We start from the raw sequence: 23,124 nt of genomic DNA on the forward strand, positions 1-23,124 counted from the left end.
AGAGTTACTCCTGCATTTTGTGTTTACCTTCGATTGAAACCAGCATCTGCAGTTCTTTCCAACACCTGAAATTTAAGTCTCATTGAATGCATTAATCAAGAGTTATTGTGTGGCATCTTATGCATCTGGATGGTGTGGCTCAAACTCATGCATTTTCCAAACTATTCGAAAGTAGAATTGTAATAAAAAAACAGAGTGATGTCGTTCTGAAGAAGATCAGCCTGAAGAAGGGTGGGAAGGAATGGGTGACATTTCGGGTCGAGACCCTTCTTCAGACTGATGTCAGGGGGGGCGGGACAAAGGAAGGATATAGGTGGAGACAGGAAGATAGAGGGAGATCTGGGAAGGAGGAGGGGAAGAGAGGGACAGAAGAACTATCTAAAGTTGGAGAAGTCGATGTTCATACCACTGGGCTGCAAGCCGGCCACGTGAAATATGAGGTGCTGTTCCTCCATTTTCGGGTGGGCCTCACTATTGCACTGGAGGAGGCCGATGACAGAAAGGTCAGACTGGGAATGGGAGGGGGAGTTGAAGTGCTCGGCCACCGGGAGACCAGTTTGGCCAACGCGGACTGAGCGCAGGTGTTGAGCGAAGCGATCGCCGAGCCTGCGCTTGGTTTCGCCGATGTAAATAAGTTGACATCTGGAGCAGCGGATGCAATAGATGAGGTTGGAGGAGGTGCAGGTGAACCTCTGTCTCACCTGGAAAGACTGTTTGGGTCCTTGGATGGAGTTGAGGGGGGAGGTAAAGGAACAGGTGTTGCATCTCGTGCGGTTGCAGGGGAAAGTGCCCGGGGATGGGGTGGTTTGGGTAGGAAGGGACGAGTGGACCAGGGAGTTACGGAGGGAACGGTCTCTGTGGAATGCAGAGAGGGGAGGGGATGGGAAGATATGGCCGGTGGTGGGGCCCCGTTGTAGGTGAAGGAAATGTTGGGGAATCATCCAAGTCTCCCACGGGAACGCATTGGTTCTGCTGGAGGTTCACTGAAAAACCTTTATGGCAGATTCATTTAGAAGCATGTAATACTAAAATTAAGAAAAGGCATTTGAAGATACGAGAAGATAGTTTTGTTTAACCAATTTATTTACCGTCAGGACATTTGACAGGTAGATTGGAGGCGACAGTTTGACGGTCAGGTAAGCGTGGGAATTTTGCGGTTTCCGAAGACGGTGTAATCTCTTTGCCAGGTGCTAATTTCACAAATAGAGTAACTTGTATCGACCTGACTTGGCATTGTCGTGGTCATTGTCGTAGACATTGTCGTAGGATTTAAAAAAATTGGCGATCTGCTACGACTTTGACAGACGCCTTAAAAATCGCGTAACTGGGACAGGCCCTTTATAATTAAATTTCAGATGCACTTCCTCATTAGCCTAAAGTATTTGGATTTTTAAAAAAAGTAGTTATATTTTCAATATCATTTGTTAACTGTTCATACAATGATGTCATAAGCATTTGGTTATCCCAACTTTCTTGAGTGAAATCAGAAGTGAAGCAGATCTACGTTGAAAATATATAAAATGTGGTGAATATATAAAATGTGCGATAAAGTCTTACGATCATAAAATCCATGATTTTTCGCTTTAAAAGTGTAATATGGTTATTACAATTAATAAGAGTGCATCCTCTTTGGTCATTGTCTAAGAATTGAATATTTCTGGTGTAGAGCAAAACCCTGTAGTAGTAGTAGTAGTCAAGTCAAGTCAAGTCAATTTTATTTGTATAGCACATTTAAAAACAACCCACGTTGACCAAAGTGCTGTACATCTGATTAGGTACTAAGGAAAAAATGAAACATACAGTAGCACACAAACATAACAGCATATAAAAAAACAGTTCACAGCGCCTCCTCAATGGGCCTCAAACGCTAGGGAGTAGAAGTAGGTTTTGAGCTTGGACTTAAAGGAGTCGATGGAGGGGGCAGTTCTGATGGGGAGAGGGATGCTGTTCCACAGTCTAGGAGCTGCGACCGCAAAAGCGCGGTCACCCCTGAGCTTAAGCCTAGACCGCGGGATAGTGAGTAGCCCCAAGTCGGCCGACCTGAGGGACCTGGAGTTAGAGAGGTGGGTTAGAAGATTTTTGATGTGGGGGGGGGGGAATGTCCATTTAGGGCTCTATATGTGAAAATGAGTAGCTTGAAGTTGATTCTGTACCGTACAGGGAGCCAGTGGAGATAGGCCAGAATCGGCGTGATGTGGTCCCTTTTTCGGGTACCTGTCAGGAGTCTCGCTGCGGCGTTTTGGACCAGTTGCAGGCGGGACAGGGAAGATTGGCTGTTCCCAGTGTATAGGGAGTTGCAGTAGTCTAGGCGGGAGGAAATGAAAGCGTGAATGATTTTTTCAGTGTCGCCGAATTGGAGGAAAGGTTTGATTTTAACTATGGTACGAAGTAGTGCATTGAAACTTAAATCTCAGAACATATCCTGCATGCTATTTTAATCTTTTCATTGTTCCATTGTAGTTCCAAAAGCTCATAGCAAATCCTGCAGAGAGGCAAAAGTTTCAATCAAATAGCTCAAAGACTGCCTGGGTGTATATTTATATTTTTGTTTGGATTTCAACCAATTATTGACCCAGGTTCAAGAGATCTGCACTCTCTTGTGAAATAGACATTGGCGTCTTAGCTTTGTTGTGACACACTGCCTTTGAACTTCAGCATGTTGAGCTATTTGGATGTAAATATTTTGTGAGAACATAAGCATGTTACTGATCTCAAATCGTTTTATGGAGCAGCTCATTTAAATCATATTTTATCTTGGAGAAAAAAATGTTCAGTTTTGTTTGACAATATAAGGATGTTATTATTTTAGTTAAATTTTCATAATTGATCGACACTAAAACGAATAATTATTGATATAATTTATTATGAATTGTTAAGCAAATAGATAGCAACTTCTGGGTGTGTGAAAAAGCAGATATTGCACATTATTCTCCGATTGTATAAATATGCATATAATAGAATAATATCAAAGTAAATTTGATTATTCTGGTTATGTTAATATACATTTCCTATTTGTTGCTAATAATTTTCAAAAATGGAGACAGGCCTGTCTATAAATTGTTATGGTAAATAGAAAGTAACAAAGTTTCATGAAGAATGAGATAATGATTCTTATGTTGAAGTTTCTAATCTTTAATCTGTTACATTGTTGAATACATGATATGGTCATCATTTATTGTAAACTTTTGTTTTATTCCAGCTAATATATGATAGCTTTGCTCAGTACTTGGTTGAACAGAAAGGCTATGATCGGGAACTTATGACAGTGACTCCAGATTCTTGGGATTTTTGGTAAGCACATTTTCTCTTTGAAATTTATAGTTGCTATAAAGGACCTTTGCCTTTATTACACAAAAAAAACAAACAGAATTTTGGCATGGTGTTTGCCAGGGACAGGAAAGGAAAATAAAACCTATTGCATTTTAAAATAATCACAAAATTGTTTAGTACACGGAAGAATAAAGTTATACTGTTTCACTTTCTAGTTGGGAAAGGTTGCACAGCTTTGCAAGGAACATAAATGACATAATTGAGAAGGTTTGGTTTTAATTACTTGTCTTTGTTGTCTCAGCAATTTAATTAGTGCTACCTGAGTAACTGTCCAATTACTTGAAGTGCGCAGCAGTAAGCTGTCATTTTCCAAGTTGAGCGAAATGTGCACCAAACTATTTGTGCCTATTTCTCTTTCATGCCCCATCTCTTTATCACAAATTTCAGAATGATTTGCACAGTATCACCATGTGCACAAAAGTCAAAGTTGGTTTGCTAACTAGCTGTGGGCACAGCTTTGGCTGCATGAAAAAAACACGCGTTTAAAGATTTTAACTGGAGTTTATAGCCAATTACATCGTATGGATTTTTCAACATTTTACTAATTTTAGCAAAAAAGGTAGATTGAACCTGCTGTACATATTTCATATATATATTTTGTATATATTTCATGCATATATATTTCAGTGTAATCATTAATTCCAGAAGGTATCAATGCATTAGTGTGTGATATTTTAATGCTCAATGACAATTCGTGCTTGCATTGTTGGTTGCAGCTATTACATTTTGATGTAAGATACCAAGAGTGTAAGATACCAAAACAGATGTCCCTTGTAGCCACAAGCCCATTTTGTAATACTGAAGACCTTGGCTGGTCAATGTATCTTGGGATCTGGGGACTTGGCACATGAAACACAAATGTCCGGCATGCAAAATGCAGCAGATAATTAGGAAAACTAATGGAATTTTAGCCTTATTGCAAGGGATACTGAGTTTCATGGTTGGGCAGCTTTGATGCAAGTTTTGATGAGACAGCGCCTGGAGAACCATATGCAGTTTTGTTCTTTATATTTAAGGAACAATATCTTTCTATTGGAAACAATAAGATTCTGAGAGGGGGGGGGGGGGGATTGAACACAGAAGGAGCTGCAGGTGCTGGTTTACAAACACAATGCTGGAGTAACTCAGCAAATCTGACGGAGGGCCCCAACCCGACATGTCACCTATCCATGTGCTCCAGAGATGCTACCAGTGTGAGGAAGGGTCCCAATGTGAAATGTTGCCTATCCATGTTCTCTAGAGATGCTACCAGTCTGTTGAAGGGTCCCAATGTGAAATGTTGCCTATCCATGTTCTCCAGAGATGCTGTATGACCCACTGAGTTATTCCAGCATTTTGTGTATTTTTCTGAGAGGGATTGGCATGTTAGATGGTGAGAGGATGCTTCTTGCAATGGGGTGGGATATCTAGATCTGAGGCGCATAAAAGGAGACCTGTTTAAGATTGATACGAGGACAAATTTCTTCTGAAGATCTTGATTCTTTGTACATCTCTACTGCAAAGACACATAAATATGAAATTACTGTTTATATTCAAGGCAGAGATCGCTAGATAAAATATTGAACAGTACTGCACAGGAATGGGCCTTTCGGCCCAAATGTTTGTACTGAACATGATGCCAAGTTAAACCGATCTCATCTGCCTGTACAGGATCCATATCCCTCTATCCTCTGCACTTCCATGTGCCTATCCAAAAGCCTCTTACACGGTACCTCCTACACCACCATCCTTGGCAGTGCGTTCCAGGCCCCTACCACTCTAGAAAAAAAACTTTCCCAGCACAACTCGGTTAAATTTTCCTCCTCACGCCTTGTAGATATGGCCTCTAGTGTTAGATATTTCCGCCCTAGAATAAAAAGTTCTGGCTGTCTACCTTATCTATGCCTCTCATAATTTTTAATATTTCTATCAATTCTCCCCTCAACCCTAACCCTAATCCTACAAATCTATAGAAGGGCAAGTGCAAAGACGAACAGATTTGGACGAGGGAGATGAGAACGTGGGCCTGACCAAAGTGGCAGTACATGGTGAAAAGGAATCTCCAGGGAGCGATCATTGAGCACCAGAGGGCATTTTGTTCCATTGTCCGATAAATGTTAACCTAACCCTAATGCAAGGTTGTGGCCAAGTTTACGGATGATACGAAAATAGATGGAAGGGCAGGTAGTGCAGTGAAAGTAGGGACTTTGCAGAAGGACTTGGACAGATTGGGAGAGTGGGCAGAGAAGTGGCAGATGGAATATAGTTAGCAGTGTGGAGTCATGCATTTTGGTAGGGGAAATAATGGCATAGACTATTTTCTAAATGGGGAGAGAATCCAGAAATCGGAGGTGCAAAGGAACATGGGAGTGCTGGTGCAGGATTCCCAAAAGATTAATCTGCAAGTTGAATCAGTAGTAAAGAAAGCAAACACAATGCTAGCATTTATTTCAAGAGGGCTAGAATACAAAAACAGGGATGTAATGCTGAGGGTCTATAACAGGGGTGGCCAAACCGCGGCTCGCGAGCTACATGCGGCTCTTTGACCTTTAATATGCGGCTCGTGGAAATATGTTGGCTGAGCTCCTTTTTTCATCACAGTTAATATAAAAGGTAAATAAGAAAAAAATTCAAGCTTTATAATTATTTACTGGGTATGAATTGAGACCCCATTGGAATAAAACGTAAGTTTAATGTTCATGGTTAGTAAAAATATTTAAGTTTATGTCTTGCGGTTCTTTTGTTCATGTCTTGCGGCTCTCAAACATCTGAACTTTATCGTATGTGGCTCTTACATTAAGCAAGTTTGGCCACCCCTGGTCTATAAGGTGCTGGTCAGGCCACATTTGGAGTATTGTGAGCAATTTTGAGCACCATATTTGAGGAAAGATGTGCTGGCCGTGGAGAGATAGATAGATTCTTGATTAGTACGGGTGTCAAGGGTTATGAGGAGGTAGCTGGAGGGAATGTTAGGAAGGAGAGATAGATCAGCCATGATTGATGGACCGAATGGCCTAATTCTGCTCCTATCATTTATGACCTTATGAACATCTTTAATGTCTAAATTTGTGGCTTTTCCATCATGGAGGAGATACACACTATTCCTTGGGGTAAAGGAGAGATCAGATGAGTCAAATCCTCAATAGTAGTGTAAAACCATTGGAGTGTTATCTGGGACCACTGCTGAACTCAAATTATTATTATCATGGTGATTTAGTGGCATAAACAAATCTATTATTTTTTTACATTTATTTAGCGGAAAGAGGCATTGCAATTGCCCGTGTACTCTGGATTGGTTGTCCATTTCAGAAGGTACTTAAGAGTTGACCACATTGCTGGAGTCATGCAGGCCAGGTGTTAATAGTGGCAGTTACAGTCTCAAAATGTTTTCAGCTAACCAGCTGTTTTCTTTCACCAACCTGAGTAATTTTGTCACCATCGTGAATTTAAATTCTTTAGCTTCTGTAATAGAATTTAAACACTTACTTTAGCTAATCAGTCAAGGAATATAATTAATAAAGAACAAAACCATTGTACCCCAAATAATGTGACTTGATAGCCCTGTATTTATAAAAAGTACATTTTGCGATTTGGAACAGTACATGGGATATCTCTTCATAAAAATATGAGAGACTGCAGATGCTGGAATATTGATGGAGAAAAAAACAACTGCTGGAGGTAGTCGCAGGGTAAGCCACATCAGTGGAAGGAATTGTACAGACAGTGTTTCTGGTCATCTATCCATTTCCTTCCTGCTTGATACTGCTTGATCCACTGAGTCCCTCCAGCAGTACTTTTAAAATCTCCTAGTGGTCTGCGTGTGGCATTTGGCAGTAGGCATGCGTGTTATATTTTTAATTTTAAAGAAAGGTTCTGGAAATGGTGGAGATTTTGCTGTGGGTGAACTGCCTGTATGTCTGAGTGATTTTACAAACAATGCAATTGTTTTAAATTTCAATTGAATAACCACTAACGTGAACTGAAGCATGAAGATTGATGAAACACTGACTTTACTTTGTATTTATTTAACAACAATCTTATTTAATGGCTAAGTCTCAACCGTGAAGAAAATATGCTTTAATACAGGTAAAACATGATAATTCACATATAAACATCCATTTAAGGTAGCATGAGCAAAGACATTGCAGATCTTGCAGTAACATATATTACGTTATTGGTATTAAAGGTTTCACACAGCATTAGATGTGTAAACTCACATTTTGTACTTCTGAACTGTTGCCTGAAATTGATAGTTGCATTCCAATCTATAAAGCTCCTATATTTTTCCAAAAAAGCTCAACTAAACTCAAACTGAGTTGACTTGGGCAATTAAATGTTGCGCCCATTGCTTAGTAAGGTAAAGTTTGGCTTTTTAGCAGCAGAATAATACATCAGGTATTACTTGTAGTAAAACTGATTATCCAGCTTATGTGAACAATGTCACGGCGAATCAGCCAGTTGTGAAATACAAATTGAAAATGTGCCAGTTTTTCAGATAAAGCTTAGAAAAATTCATTGAAATGCAAATCTACCTTTAGATGATTATGGTCACCATGTTGTGCCTTTCCAGTATTTCCTATTACTTTTCTCTTGGTTTCTTTTTTTTTGGTCTTCTATAGAGAGTGTATATTGCATGTTAAAAACAGACAATACAACTAAAACGAAATGGAAAAGTTTGTGGAGGTATTTCACTCCTCAGATGCTGCTTGGCTTGCTGAGTATCTCCAGCACATTGTTTTTGGAAATGTTTGTGCTTTTTGGCACCTCCTTGCTATTTGTAGTTTCAAACCTAGATGAAAGGAAACTGAAACTACATTATGAAATTTATTGCAGCTAAGTGCAAACTAGAAATTGAAAGGAAGCAAAATAAACATGTTTTTCTTGAGAAATGGAATCTAATAATCGTAACAAACCACCAACTTACAAACAAATCAAAAAACACACGTATGATGCTTTACTAACAGACAAAAGAAATAAGATTCTGGTTTTAATAACCATTCATACTATGAATCTACAAATTCATGTTTTTATACAACTGTAACTGATGAAGCTGAGAATTCTTAAATTTTTAAACAACAAATTTGTATTGAAGTTGTGAAATGAATCAGAGTATAATTTCCAAAGCTAGAGACCCATCATTCTGGAGGCAAATCAGTCCAGATTCTGATAGCAGTGGTGTTACAGTAGCACAAACGCAACTTTAAAATCTATAAACTATCATAGAATATTTTTTCAGTGATTTTAGTTACACAGTTACATAGTTACCATTGCCACAATAGCCGATACCATCATCCCCACGGTAAGGGTCAGTATCTTCCCTAACCAAAAACCCTGGGTGGACAGGTCTATTCGCGTGGCCTTGAATGCTCGCACCGCTGCTTACAACTCCGGCCTGGCATCCGGCAACATGGACGACTACAAGGGAGAGTCCTACCGACTGCGAAGGGCAGTGAAGGATGCAAAAAAGAGGTACCAGGACAAGATGGAGTCACAGATGGAGCAGCAGGACACCAGGCGCCTTTGGCAGGGGCTACGGACTATAACTAGCTACAGGTCCAGCACCCCCTCAACCGGAAGTGCCGGCTCCTCCTTAGCTGATGACCTGAACTCTTTTTACGCACGGTTTGAGACGGGTAACACCACCAGCTCGCCGTCTAAAAACAGCACCGAAGGGGCGCTGGCTAGCGAGGCTGGAGGGGGATCCACCGCCGGGGATGTGCACACATTCTCGGTGTCCGAGCATGAGGTGAGGTGGGCTCTGACGCGTGTGAACACGAGGAAAGCTGGAGGCCCAGATGGTATATCTGGGCGAGTACTAAAGTCTTGTGCTACTCAGCTTGCTCCAGTGCTCACCACAATATTCAACCTCTCCTTGGCAAAGTCCGTGGTCCCTGCATGCTTCAAAAGATCCATCATTGTACCGGTGCCAAAGAATGCCTCTCCAGCGTGTTTAAATGACTACCGATCGGTGGCCCTCACCTCGGTTGTCATGAAATGCTTGGAGAGGCTAGTCAAGAAGCACATCTGCGCCCTCCTTCCTCGCAACATGGACCCACTACAGTTCGCATACCGTCCGAACAGGTCCACGGATGATGCGGTCTCCCAGGTTCTACACACCGCTCTCTCTCATCTGGACAGCCAGGGGGGCTATGTGAGGATGCTGTTCATTGACTTTAGTTCAGCATTCAACACAATAGTCCCCAGCAGACTGGTTGAGAAGCTGCTGGAACTGGGGCTTAGCACCCCTCTGTGTGCCTGGGTCCTGGACTTTCTCACTGCCAGGCCCCAAGTGGTCAGGATGGGGGAACACACATCTAGCTCCCTCACCCTGAACATAGGATCCCCCCAGGGCTGCGTCCTTAGCCCCCTACTGTACTCCCTGTACACACATGACTGTAGGGCCAGGTTCAGCTCAAACTCCATCATCAAGTTTGCTGATGACACTGTGGTGGTGGGCCGGATCTCCAACAACGATGAGAAGGCCTACCGGGAGGAGGTGGCTGATCTGGCACTCTGGTGTCAGGACAATAGCCTCCTCTTGAATGTCACTAAAACAAAGGAGCTGATTGTGGACTTCAGAAGGGCTAAACATCCAAGGACGTACACGCCACTGGAGATAAATGGGTCTATTGTGGATAGGGTGAGCAGTTTCAAATACTTGGGAGTCCGCATCGCAGAGGATCTGACGTGGGCAACGCACATTGCCGCACTGGTGGGTAAGGCTAAGCAGCGCCTTTACCACCTTAGACAACTGAGGAAATTCAGAGTGTCGCTGAGGATCCTTCATTGCTTCTACTCTGGGGCTGTAGAGAGCATCCTGTCCGGCAACATTACAGTCTGGTTTGGGAACAGCTCTGCCCAGGACAGGATGGCCCTGCAGAGAGTAGTGCGTTCGGCAGAACGCACCATGGGAACTACACTCGTCCCCCTGCAGGACCTATACATCAGGAGGTGCAGATCCAGAGCAAGCAAGATCATGAGGGACCCCTGCCACCCCAGTAACGGACCTATACATCAGGAGGTGCAGATCCAGAGCAAGCAAGATCATGAGGGACCCCTGCCACCCCAGTAACGGACTGTTCCAGATGCTACGGTCAGGCAAACGCCTCCGCTGTCACGCTGTGAAAACGGAGAGGATGAGACGGAGCTTCTTCCCACAGGCCATCAGGACTGTCAACTTTGATAACCCCAGAGACTAAATTTTTGTCGACACTTTTTGTGCTATGTTTAGTAACTTATTAACTTTATTTATATGCTGTAACTGTAATTATTTTTGTGCACAACCCGCAGGCATTGCCACTTTCATTTCACTGCACATCGAGTATGTGTATGTGACAAATAAATTTGACTTGACTTGACTTGAGGTAGTTCTCCTACAGCGGCATAGTTTTGTTACTAAGAAACCTCACATTATAGAAAATCACAATATAAAGAAAATTGCATCATGGGGGAAATGGGGTTTGGGGCTAGAGAATTTTAGACTCACAATAACAAAGTTATTTTTGCCATCGTTTTATTGTTAAAAATACTAAAGGCTGTATGTTACATTGTTTCATTGCACAAATGACAATAGAAGTGATTGGTTGTCAATTTCAATAGCCATCCACTGTCAAAGTAGCAGTTGTGTTCTCAAGAAACAGTTGTTTGATTAAGGTTGGGAGACTATGTTGGCAGGTTGTTTATTCCCTGATCTTTTTCTGCCTGCCATTTCCTAAAGTAACTTTAAGTAGTTCTCTAGTTTCTGATCAAAATCACATTTGCCCTGTGTAATGCAAATAATGTTTCCTAATTCATCACGTGTTCTTTTCAATTTGTGAAATGGAAACATGTTATATCTGAACAATCAATATTGGGTAAAAAGGTTTCTAAGGAGGAGTATCTTGCGGCTCTTTGAAATGACGAGCAGGCAAAATTTCAGAAAACTAAATAGACAGAAGCAAGCAAATATGTTTGAAGTTTGAAAATTTCACTTTAATTTTTCAATGTGATTTATTCTTTTGTCAGTTTTAAAGGCTTGCTTTTGGACATGGAAGATGGCAATTTACTGAAACTAAGTGAAGATGGAACAGTTGTGAGGTAAATATTATTTGGAGTCATAGAGCACTGAAACGAGTCTTTTGGCCCAACTTATCCATACTGACCAAAATGCCCCATCTAAGCTGGTCTCCTTTGCCTGTATTTAGCTCATATCCCTCTAAACCTTTCCTTTCCACACACTTATCTAAATATCTTTTAAATGCTGTTTTAGTTTAGTTTAGAGTCCGCACTGACCAGCAATCCCTGCACACTTAACATTATCCTACACACACTAGGGACAATTTACAATTATACCAAGCCAATTAGCCTACAAACCTGTATGTCTTTGGAGTGTATGAGGAAACCGCAGATCCTGAGATATCGGAGGTCCTTCCTTCTCGCTGCTGTGAGACTGCACAATCAGTGCTACTCCCAGCAGACCAGTTAACAGTAACAGTTTTTAAAAAAACACAGTAAATGATGACAATTAACCCTTTCTTTATTTTTATTTATAATGAATGTCTCTTGCTATCCACTTTGCTGCTGTAACACTGCAAATTTCCCCGGTGTGGGACAAATAAAGGAATGTATTATTATTTTTATTATTATTATTATTATTATCCCGGGGTAGAAACATAGAAACATAGAAAATAGGTGCAGGAGTAGGCCATTCGGCCCTTCGAGCCTGCACCGCCATTCAATATGATCATGGCTGATCATTCAGCTCAGTAGCCTGTACCTGCCTTCTCTCCATACCCCCTGATCCCTTTAGCAAAAAGGGCCACATCTAACTCCCTCTTAAATATAGCCAATGAACTGGCCTCAACTACCTTCTGTGGCAGGGAATTCCACAGACTCACCACTCTCTGTGTGAAGAAATGTTTTCTCATCTCGGTCCTAAAAGACTTCCCCCTTATCCTTAAGCTGTGACCCCTGGTTCTGGACTCCCCCAACATCGGGAACAATTTTCCCGCATCTAGCCTCTCCAACCCCTTAAGAATTTTATATGTTTCTATAAGATCCCCCCTCAGTCTTCTAAATTCCAGCGAGTACAAGCCCAGTCTATCTAGTCTTTCCTCATATGTAAGACCCGCCATCCCAGGGATCAATCTGGTGAACCTTCTCTGTACTCCCTCTAAGGCAAGAACGTCTTTCCTCAGGTTAGGAGACCAAAACTGCACACAATACTCCAGGTGCGGTCTCACCAAGGCCCTGTACAACTGCAGCAGAACCTCCCTGCTCCTAAACTCAAATCCTCTTGCTATGAATGCCAACATACCATTCGCTTTCTTCACTGCCTGCTGCACCTGCATGCTTGCTTTCAATGACTGGTGCACCATGACACCCAGGTCACGTTGCATCTCCCCTTCTCCCAATCAGTCACCATTCAGGTAATACTCTGCTTTCCTGTTCTTGCCTCCAAAGTGGATAACCTCACATTTATCCACATTATATTGCATCTGCCATGCATTTGCCCACTCGCCTAATCTATCCAAGTCACTCTGCAGCCTCCTAGCATCCTCCTCGCAGCTAACACTGCCACCCAGCTTCGTGTCATCCGCAAACTTAGAGATGTTGCATTCAATTCCCTCGTCCAAATCATTAATATACACTGTAAATAACTGGGGTCCCAGCACTGAGCCTTGCGGTACCCCACTAGTCACTGCCTGCCATTCCGAAAAGGACCCGTTTATTCCTACTCTTTGCTTCCTGTCCGCCAACCAATTTTCTATCCAGCTCAACACTGAACCCTAATACCGTGTGCTTTAAGTTTGTACACCAATCTCCTATGTGGGACCTTGTCGAAGGCCTTCTGAAAGTCCAGATATAACACATCGACTGGTTCTCCCTTATCCACTCTACTAGTTACATCGCAGGTCATGGGAAGAACGTACAAACCCTAACCCGCGTCTCTGGTGCTGTAAGTCAGCAACTCTACCATTGCGCCACTGTGCCGCCTTGTACCTACCATTATTGTACCTACCATAACTAGATGTTCTTGCAGCTTATTCCATATACTCATCACCCTCTGTGTGAAGAAGTTGTCCCTCAGATTCCTATTAAATCTTTCACCATTCACCTTAAACCAGTGCTATCTAGCACAACTCCACCGCCGATTTCCAGAGCTTTGCCGGACCAACGGAGGTCACATAATAATCATACAATAATACACCTCTGACCCACTAATTAAACCCTTTCTGTGTTTCTATAGCACCATGGACGGCCAGAAACTTAAATAAAACAAATATTAAATGTAGATTTTCAGTGAAACTTGCATTTCTTGCACGGGCAGCCTGGGCCTCAGATAAAGAGTTACCCTTGGAAGTCCCGATTGAGGGTCAGATCGACGGCTGCCCTTAGGGTCGAGACGGGATTACCTGGCTGACCCCCGCTGACCCCAGATTTGCCAAATCTGACGAAAATGCAGTAGGCATGCGCGCCCGCCATCTGACGCAGACTTCCACGAGGATTCAAACGGTGCCAGGAACTCATTGGCCTAGGATGCGGGGGGGTGGGGGGGGGAATACCAGACATCAAAGTTGGCCTCGGAAATTGGCTATGGGAACAGATCTGCCGCTTCTGGCCAGGCCGGAGTTCCAGAGACATGGCCACAGGGGCCAAATTTGACCCGCTGATCGGAAGCCCGCCGAAGTTCTGATGAGGTTGAGATTGGCTGCCTCACCCAGCCTAGACACTACGTTTTTGTGGGGAGTTCTGGGGGGGTTGGGGGATTTCAATTGCACTCTCGTAATTTTGTAAAATTAAAGGGGGCGCTGGACCATCAGTTACTGGAAAATTGGTGGTGGACCTTTATTCGATTCCCCTACCCTGGGAAAAAGACAGTACATTCACCCTATCTATTCCCATCACCTCTGTAAGATCACACTGCTGGCCTGCCCAGCCTCCCCTTGTAGCTCGGGCCCTTCTGGCAACATCCTCGTAAATCTTCATTATACTCTTTCCAGCTTAATGACATCTTTCCTATAGTATGGTGATCAAAAATGAGCACAATACCAAACGTCTTCATCACCACCCTATCTACTGTGATGTCATTTTTAGGGAACTATGTTCTTGTACTCTTAGATCCCTCTGGTGCACAGGGTCTTCCCAGGGCTCTACTGTTCATGTGAAGGTCTTGAACTGGTTTGACTTTCTAAATGAACCACCTTTTCCAAATTAAACTTAATTCGTCATTCCTTGGCTCACTTATCCAGCTCATCTAGATCCCGCTGTAATTGTTACGGTATCACTACTTCAGCGTTATCTGCAAATCACGTCCTGTACATTCTCAGTCAAATCGTTGCGTAGATGACAAACAAGGATGAGTCGCACCCTGGCCACTCCCTCTTCTTCCCCTACCATCGGGCAAATGGTATAGAAGTGTGAAAACGCACACCACCAGATTCAGGAACAGTTTCTTCCCAGGCAATTGAACCATTAGGCAATTGAACCATCCTACCGCAACTAGAGAGCACTCCTAAACTACTATCTACCTCATTGTTGACCCTCAGACTATCTTTGATCTGCTGGCTTTACCTTGCACTAAACGTTATTTCCTTATCATGTATCTGTACTCTGTGTATGGCTCAATTGTAATCATTGTCTTTCCGCTGACTGGTTAGCACGCAACAAAAGCTTTTTACTGTTCCTGGGTACACCTGACAATAAACTAAACTAAACTAAACAGCAATGGATCCAGCACTGATTCCTGAGGCACACCACTAATCACAGGACTCCAGTACAAAAACCAACCTCCACCACCACCTTCTGTTTTCTTCAATGGAGCCAATTCCTTACAGTTAACCAGCTTTCCCTGGATCCCAATCAATCTAACCTTCCAGAGAAGCCTACCATGTGGTACCACACAATATTTAATTAACATAAATAATGAGCGAGAAGTTTCATGGACTTAGTTATTGTGTGTTTTTACACTTTCGCTACTGTCATATTCAGCTGCCATTTAATTTTAACTTCACTAAAATGTAATTGTGCTTGAGATTTAAGAGGTGGCAGTAAAACTCTGCCAAATTATACCAATTCCTAGTTTCTCTGCAAATGTGATGTTGCGTTTCCCTCTTGAATTGCTGCAGTTTTTGTTGACCATGTGGACACAATGCTTTTAGGAAATTTCAGGATCTTGATTGGAAATACCAAAGGAATAATACAACCTATCCAACTCAGGATATTACAAAATGGAGAAACAAGGAACTGCAGATGCCTGACCTGTTTCTCCAGTGCCTTGTGTCTTTTTCAGAATATTATAACTTTTGGAACTAATTCGGGTTTTGGACTATTGCACACTATCTTTGTAATTCGGTTCCCGGATTATGAATGATCTGGCTTACAGAAATTCGAATTTACATAAATTCCTCCCATACATTTTAAAAACATTTTTCAATCTAGTATTGATGAAATATTTTATAGTATTCATTAATGATTGAATATAGTTTATATTGCATTAATTTAAATATGGCTAGTATTTGAGTGATTATTCAATTAAATTAAAGAATTGTAGCAAGGAGATACAGAGTGATGTGATATGGGTTACGAAAGAATACGGAGATTTCTGATTTATGGAGAAATTGGCTAATGGACAGTTGTCAGGATAGGAATCCTTATGTCACCCAGGGACTACCTGTGCAGACTGTTTAACTGGATAATGTTGAGGTAGGTTTAATAAATCATGTCTTCGAAATACACTTCCTTAAGTTGCGCAGCATTGACAATGAAGGGAATAGATATTTAGTCCAGTTGGAGAGCTTTTAATTAAGTACTCCATTCAGCAAGCTGCTAATTGTGCACTGCTTTGTTCTGGATGTGGCTGAGCTATTTGAAAATTGGTGCTACTGCAACAACCAGGGTGTTAAAGATATATTATGGCACACAAGGGGGACATTTGACTTTTTAAGTCAAAACCATTTCTTGGTAGAGCAATCCAATTAGCCCTTTTCTCCTACTCTGCCCCTATAGAATTGTGAGTTTATGTCTCTCCATCACTTAATGAGTATTGTTAAAAATCATCGTTTTTTATGCCATTCTATGCCACCTTTGTTGTTTACTTGTTCCACATCGTTGCTGTTTTATACGTAAAAGTGATTCTTCGCATCTGCCCTGTGTTTCTTGCACAAATCATGAAATTGCTGTTCCCTAGTCCTTGGGGAAAATCAGCTAACAGGCATAGCTATTTTCTTTATCCTAAACCTAATATCTAAACTTTTCCGAAACTTGTACACCTCAGTCACATCTTCCTTTGACCTCTTTTCCTCCAAAGATAAGAAATGTAGCTTCTCCAGTCAAATCTCATGGCTAAAATTATTTTCCCAAGAATAATTTTGGGATTTCACCTGCTACCTCTCAACAATCTTCACATCTCTCCTAAAGTGAAGGAACACGAATTGGATATAGAATTCTCGCAATGGTCTTGTCAGAGCATTATAAAGGTTCAGCATGTCTTGCTTACTCTTTACATCTATGAAGGCAAGGTTGCCATATTGTGCATACAACTCTCTTGGGTTTAATCTATGCACGTGAACTCTCAGGACCCTCTGCTCCTGCATATTCTTTATAGATTTGCCATTGTGTTTTTGCTACCCATCCTTGTTGCCAAAATCCATTTCAGATTTATCTATATTTGATTTCAGTTGGTGCTTTTCTGCCCGTACATTGAGAGTATTAGTGTCTTGTTGCAACTGATTTGTATCTCCCTTATTGTTTGCCACACTCCCAAGATGTTGTCTTCTTGATGCAACTCAGTGTCATTTGGATTTTAGTATCTGTGATGATGCAATCCTGAAAAGCCTTGGGGGAATACCCACTTTTGGTAAAAATGCTTGGAAATGCATTGAGTCAGGTTCTGGTCGGAAAAAGGCATGATTTTACCTCCTGAAGACCATGTGTGAGGTTTTTTTTTGGAATTATATTGCATTTATGTCTTTATATCCTTAGTATCTATAACGCTGAAATGACGTTAGGGCTGAATTTCTTTCTTGACATCAGCCATACAAATTGTTTCAAGGTCATAAAATATGAATTTGACATACCGAGGACATATTTGGTACAAAAACTAAATGAGTTCATTCCTGAGACTTTGTTAGCATAATTGTAACTTGTAAAATAGGAAACTTTGTAAGATCTGTACTATTTATTTCCAAGAATGTATTGGACAGATAGTGTACAGAATGCTTCCGTTTAAAGTTTAGAATGCGGTATCTTAAACAATTTGATATCTCAAATAGGGCTAGTCATGGCACAAGAATTTTAACAGCAGAAGAGATATTAGAAACCTATGGAAAGAAGAGAAAATGGAAACACTTCAAGACCATCAATGGAGTTTTTGCACGTTCAGGTATGAGGCAGAAATATATCTGAAATTATGTGTTTAATACATTTTCTTTTTGAGAATGTTCACTTTTGTGAATGGTCTTTAAATGTTTAATTTAGTTTGAATATTTAATTAAAGAAAACACATTTGCTATAAAAGAATACAGATTGTGGATTAATCATTGTTGGAATTAATCATTTAGTTGTGAAATTTAATTAGAAATAATAGTGGAACATAGTTAATTTGACCAATTTTGCATTTGTTAATAAATCTAAAAATATTAATCTATAATATTTTTTCTTGTCTTTGTTAGGCAAATATCATTTCTATGACAATTATTTTGACCTGCCAGGAGCTTTGCTGTGTGCACGGATAGTGGATCTATTAGATCAGGTGAGAAATACATTGTTCTATTGCTTTTTCCTCATTAACTCAGTATTGCAGTACCATAACAGCTACTTATACAATTGTTCTTACTCTGGTTGCTAACTGATAATTAGATTATTTATTCCAATTTTGATCTGAGAAGAGCAGTTGATTTTCATATGCATGAAGGAGTATGTATGATATGCTGCAATTGTTTGACCAATTAGTATTGCAGCGAAAAAACGGCACCAGAAAGAACCTTTTAAAATAACGCTTTTTTTCCCCATGCACTTTTTTCTCTGCACTTTCTCTGTAGCTGGAAAATTATGCACTTTGTTTTCTTCCCCTTTTTATTGCTCTGCCTGTTATACTTGTATATGGTTTGTACTTGTGTATAGTACAATTTGCTTGTTCAAGTTGCAAAATAAAGTTTTGCATCTAATTTTGCTACACATGACAATAATAAACCAATTTCAATACCAATAACAATTTCTTAATTCCATGATGCTCATTGGGAATTTCAATCCATGACATTTTAACAATGCTTTCATTTGGGGAGCATCTTTCTTTCCAGTTTAAAGCTACTCCAAATGCTGGCAACAATGAAATACCGTTTGTGTTTTATGCTACTTTCAACTTTGCTATCCTGAAATACAGCAGTTTATCTTTAGTTGCAGAGCTATTTACTTTTATTAGCCATTTCTCCTTTAACCATGTTATTTAATGGGCCAAGACTCAGCTCAATTCTTTGTATTCGTGCAATTTCAAAACAAAAGCTTGCATAGTGTTTTGACAGCTTTAGCTATTGAAGTTAAGGGCATTCTTAAGGGCCTGTCCCACTTAGGCGATTTTAAGGTGACTGTCGACTGTTGCCGACAGTTCGCCGGGGGTGTCGCGGGCATGGTCGTGAGGAGTCTTCAAAGAATCGCAGTGGATCTCAGCGCATCACTGAGAAATCAGCCGGATTGAAATTTCTCGGCGACAGTTGGCTTGCCGCCATGTAGCGTTGGTTATTGCGGGCACTGTCACATGCTGTCCCCAGGTTTGCTAGGTTGTCTTAGATACATTTAGAAGCACGTAATATTAAATTAAGTAAAGTCATTTGATGATTCCATAAAATACTTATTTACCATCAGGACATTTGACAGGTAGATTGGAGGCGACAGTTTGACGGTCAGGTAAGCGTGGAATTTTCGCGATGTTTAAGCCCATCAGTGATTACATTTAAAGTAGGCTCCCAACCCAGATATGCAACCCAGAAACCAGATATGCATCTCCCGTACATTTTCCATAGAATGCCCACACTCCGCACAAAAATCCATTTAACCACGTTTAAAATTACATTTCTTAATACTGCTATTTGTAAGCTGGAAGTCAATCCAGTTTATGCCTTGTTACCGTGAAGCGTGGTTTTCAAGTAACCCGGGCAAGATGTTATATTTCAAAACTCAAGTAATTACAGACTTGCCAGTGATTTCAGCGAAAATTAGGACGCCGGAGAAGCATTGATAAGCGTGGGAATTTTCACGATGTTTCCGAAGATGGTGTAATCTCGACCTGACTCGGCATTGTCGTGGTCATTGTTGTAGGGTAAAAGAAAATATCAGCGCTCTGCTGCGACTTTGACAGTCGCCGGCGGTCGCCTAAAAATTCGCCTAAGTGGGACAGGCCCGTTAGTTTCTTTGTCTCCGTATCAGTCCAGTCTTCTCCCTCCTACCTCTGCTGCATTTCAGTTTTCTCCTGATTCTTGCATTCACGGGATTGCCCAAACCCCATACTCAGAGAGAAGACTTCATCTACATTTTCTTCACATTAGAATAACAGGCACTGCAGATATGGGGGATCTGCTGCATTGCTGGATTGTCTATTGCAGGCATTCAGAAATTTTACATGCATGCAATAATACTCCATGTAGAAACCTCCTGGGCCACACCTGCCCAGAGGTGCTTGCCTTGCTGTTGCATTGGATGGTCACTGCAACCTGAGATAGACACAAAAAGCTGGAGTAACTCAGCGGGACAGGCAGCATCTCTGGAGAGAAGGAATGGGCGATGTTTCGGGTCGAGACTGTAACCTTCTGTGCCAAGAACATGCCTCTGATGGGGACTGTTCTGACTGGGAGTATTCTCCCACCCAATTCACAATATTGCATCATTTGTGCCTGGAAGAGTGCTACTAATGCTGATGATTTTAAAGCTGCTTACTGGGGTGGCAACTAAGGGGCTAAATGTTGGCAATTGCATGAATCCGTGATCAATCAAGATACCAGCAGAAGTTGAAACTAACTGTGGCATTACAGTTGTCGAGACCATGCAATTGCTCTCTTGATGGATCTGAAAAACAATGTATTTGGATGCCAATGCTGTTTTAACCCCTTTAAGATGCAGTGAATCAATTATAATCCTTGGATAAACAAAGAACTGCAGGTGCTGTTTTACAACAAAAAAAAGACACAAGGTGCTGGAGTAACTCAGCAGGTCAGGTAGCATCTCTGGGGAACAAGGATTGATGATGTTTCAGGTCTGGTTTGACGAAAGGTCCGGATCCAAATGATACCTATCCATGTTCTCTAGAGATGCTGACTGACCTGCTGAGTTACTCCAGTATGTCGTCTTTAAATTCTAATCCTTATTCTCTGTTATGAACTATCATGTTATGTATGATATAAGATATTGGTGCGGCCACATTTAGAGTATTGTGTTCAGTTTTGAGCACCAGGTTATATGAAAGATGTTGTCACGCTGGAAAGGGTGCAGAGAAGATTTACAAGGATGTTGTCAGGGCTAGAGGGTCCGAGCTATAGGGAGAGGTTGAGCAGGCTTAGACTTTATTCCTTGGAGCGCAGGAGGATGAGGGGTGATCTTATAGAACTGTTCAAAATTGTGTGAGGAAGGTCATACGTAATAGGAGCAGAATTAGGCCATTTGGCCCATCTAGTCTATTCCACCATTCAATCATGGCTGATCTATCTCCCCCTCCTAACCCCATTCTCCTGCCTTCTCACCATAACCCCTGACACCCATACTAATCAAGGATCTATCTATCTCTGCTTTAATGTCCATTGACCTGGCCTCTCCATCCTTCTGTGGCAAACGATTCCACGGATTTATCACCCTCTAACTGCAGAAATTCTGCCTAATTTTCCTAAAGGAACACCCTTTAATTCTGAGGCTATGACCTTTAATCCTAGACTCCCCACTAGTGGAGACATCCTCTCCACTTCCACTCTATCCAAGCCTTTTACTATTCGGTATGTTTCAGCGGCACGGTAGCGCAGCGGTAGAGTTGCTGCTTTACAGCGAATGCAGCGCCGGAGACTCAGGTTCGATCCTGACTACGGGTGCTGCACTGTAAGGAGTTTGTACGTTCTCCCCGTGACCTGCGTGGGTTTACTCCGAGATCTTCGGTTTCCTCCCACACTCCAAAGACGTACAGGTATGTAGGTTAATTGGCTGGGTAAATGTAAAAATTGTCCCTAGTGGGTGTAGGATAGTGTTAATATACGGGGATCACTGGGCGGCACGGACTTGGAGGGCCGAAAAGGCCTGTTTCCGGCTGTATATATATGATATGATATGATATGATAATGAGGTCCTTCATTTTTCTAAACTTCAGCGAGTACAGGCCCAGTGCAGTCAAACGCTTGAATTGATCGAATTAACTCACAGTTTCTTGCCCAGAGTTGGAGAATCGAGAACCAGAGGACATAGGTTTACAGTGAGATCGGTATGGGCAATTTGGGCCACTAGGCCTGTTTCCATGCTGTATGATTCTATGACTATGTTAAATTTAATGTGAAACTACTAATATATCATTAGATGAGTCAGAATTTAGAACACTACCTTTTTTGTTTGAGACCGTTTCAAATCATAATGTTTTTATAAAAATATTTCCAATGATGTTATTGCGTATTTATCATTGCTATAAATGGACTTGTTTATGCTTTCTTGCAAAAGTACACTGCAGAATAGAAAACAAGGAACGTGGGGAAATGACTTAACCACATTTGTGGTGTTGAGGATTCCATTAACCATTGGTTTTAGTTGTATAAAAATCATTGTTATGCTTTTGAATTGCCCGCATATTAAATTTATTTAAATTGGTCAGGAAATAAAAACATCCTGTTTGCCTCCAGTTTAAAAGTTCCTTCACAGTTCTGTATGTGGTATCTTTGAAATGCCAAGTTCTATTTCTTTTCCATGATACAACATGGAATGCTTTACTCTTTCAAAAATAACACATGCATATTATTGAGAGCAACACATATCTAATCCTGGAAAATAAAACGTGTATGACTGGTGGATTGTTTGAAAGTCAAACATGAGGAATTACTATTCATTTATGTTTGCTATTTGTAGATGCTCACTTTTACTCATCAAGAAATTCTTCTGTTTCTACCAATTTCATGAGCCTGGAATAGTAAGAGTCATAGTCGTAGAGTCATACAGCACAGAAACAGGCCTTTCAGTCCAACCTGTCCACGTCAAACAAGATGCAAAATCAAAGCTTATTCCATTTGTCCGCATTTGGCCCATATCATTCTAAACCTTGTGTTGGAAGGAACTGCAGATGCTGGTTTAAACCGAAGATAGACACAATGCTGGAGTAGCTCACCAGGTTCGGCAGCATCTCTGGAACACCACCCATCCTTTTTCTCCAGAGATGCTGCCTGACCCGCTGAGTTACTCCAACACTATCTTCCGTCTAATTCTTTCTTACTCATGACTTGGCCAAACGTCTTTCAAATTCTATTGTAGTACCTGCCTCATCTACCTCCTCTGGCAACATGTTTCATATAATTAACACCTTCTGAGTGGCAAAAGTTGCTCCTCAGGTTCCTATAAAATCATTCCCCTTGCACCTTAAAACGATGTCCTCTGGTTTTTAATTTCCCCTGCCCTGGGTAAAAGACAGTACATTTCAAATAGTTGCTACGCAATTCAAATTGCTTTCTTTTTATATATAACTAGCACAAGTGTGCCCGTTGGGCCCGTCCTCGTAGGGTTTCCGTTGTAACCGGGAGGATGGGAGGGAGGGAAGGGGGAGGGAGGGGGGGAGGGGAGGGTGGAGTGGAGGGGGGAGGGGAGGGGGAAGGGGGGGAGGGGGATGGG

The 23,124-nt window shown here is 41.5% G+C and overlaps 1 protein-coding gene across 1 annotated transcript in view; it reads left to right on the forward strand.

Moving 5' to 3' along the window:
* Positions 1–23,124, forward strand: part of nt5dc1 (5'-nucleotidase domain containing 1) — a 434,656-nt gene that overhangs the window by 14,799 nt on the left and 396,733 nt on the right. The window contains exons 2-5 of the mRNA XM_078399640.1: positions 3,200–3,291; positions 11,314–11,385; positions 17,562–17,671; positions 17,961–18,040. Coding sequence (XP_078255766.1) covers positions 3,200–3,291; positions 11,314–11,385; positions 17,562–17,671; positions 17,961–18,040 — 354 coding nt within the window. The remainder of the gene's footprint in view (positions 1–3,199; positions 3,292–11,313; positions 11,386–17,561; positions 17,672–17,960; positions 18,041–23,124) is intronic.

The sequence above is a fragment of the Rhinoraja longicauda genome, chromosome 5 (assembly GCF_053455715.1).
Source record: "Rhinoraja longicauda isolate Sanriku21f chromosome 5, sRhiLon1.1, whole genome shotgun sequence".
In the NCBI taxonomy this organism is placed as follows: domain Eukaryota; kingdom Metazoa; phylum Chordata; class Chondrichthyes; order Rajiformes; family Arhynchobatidae; genus Rhinoraja; species Rhinoraja longicauda.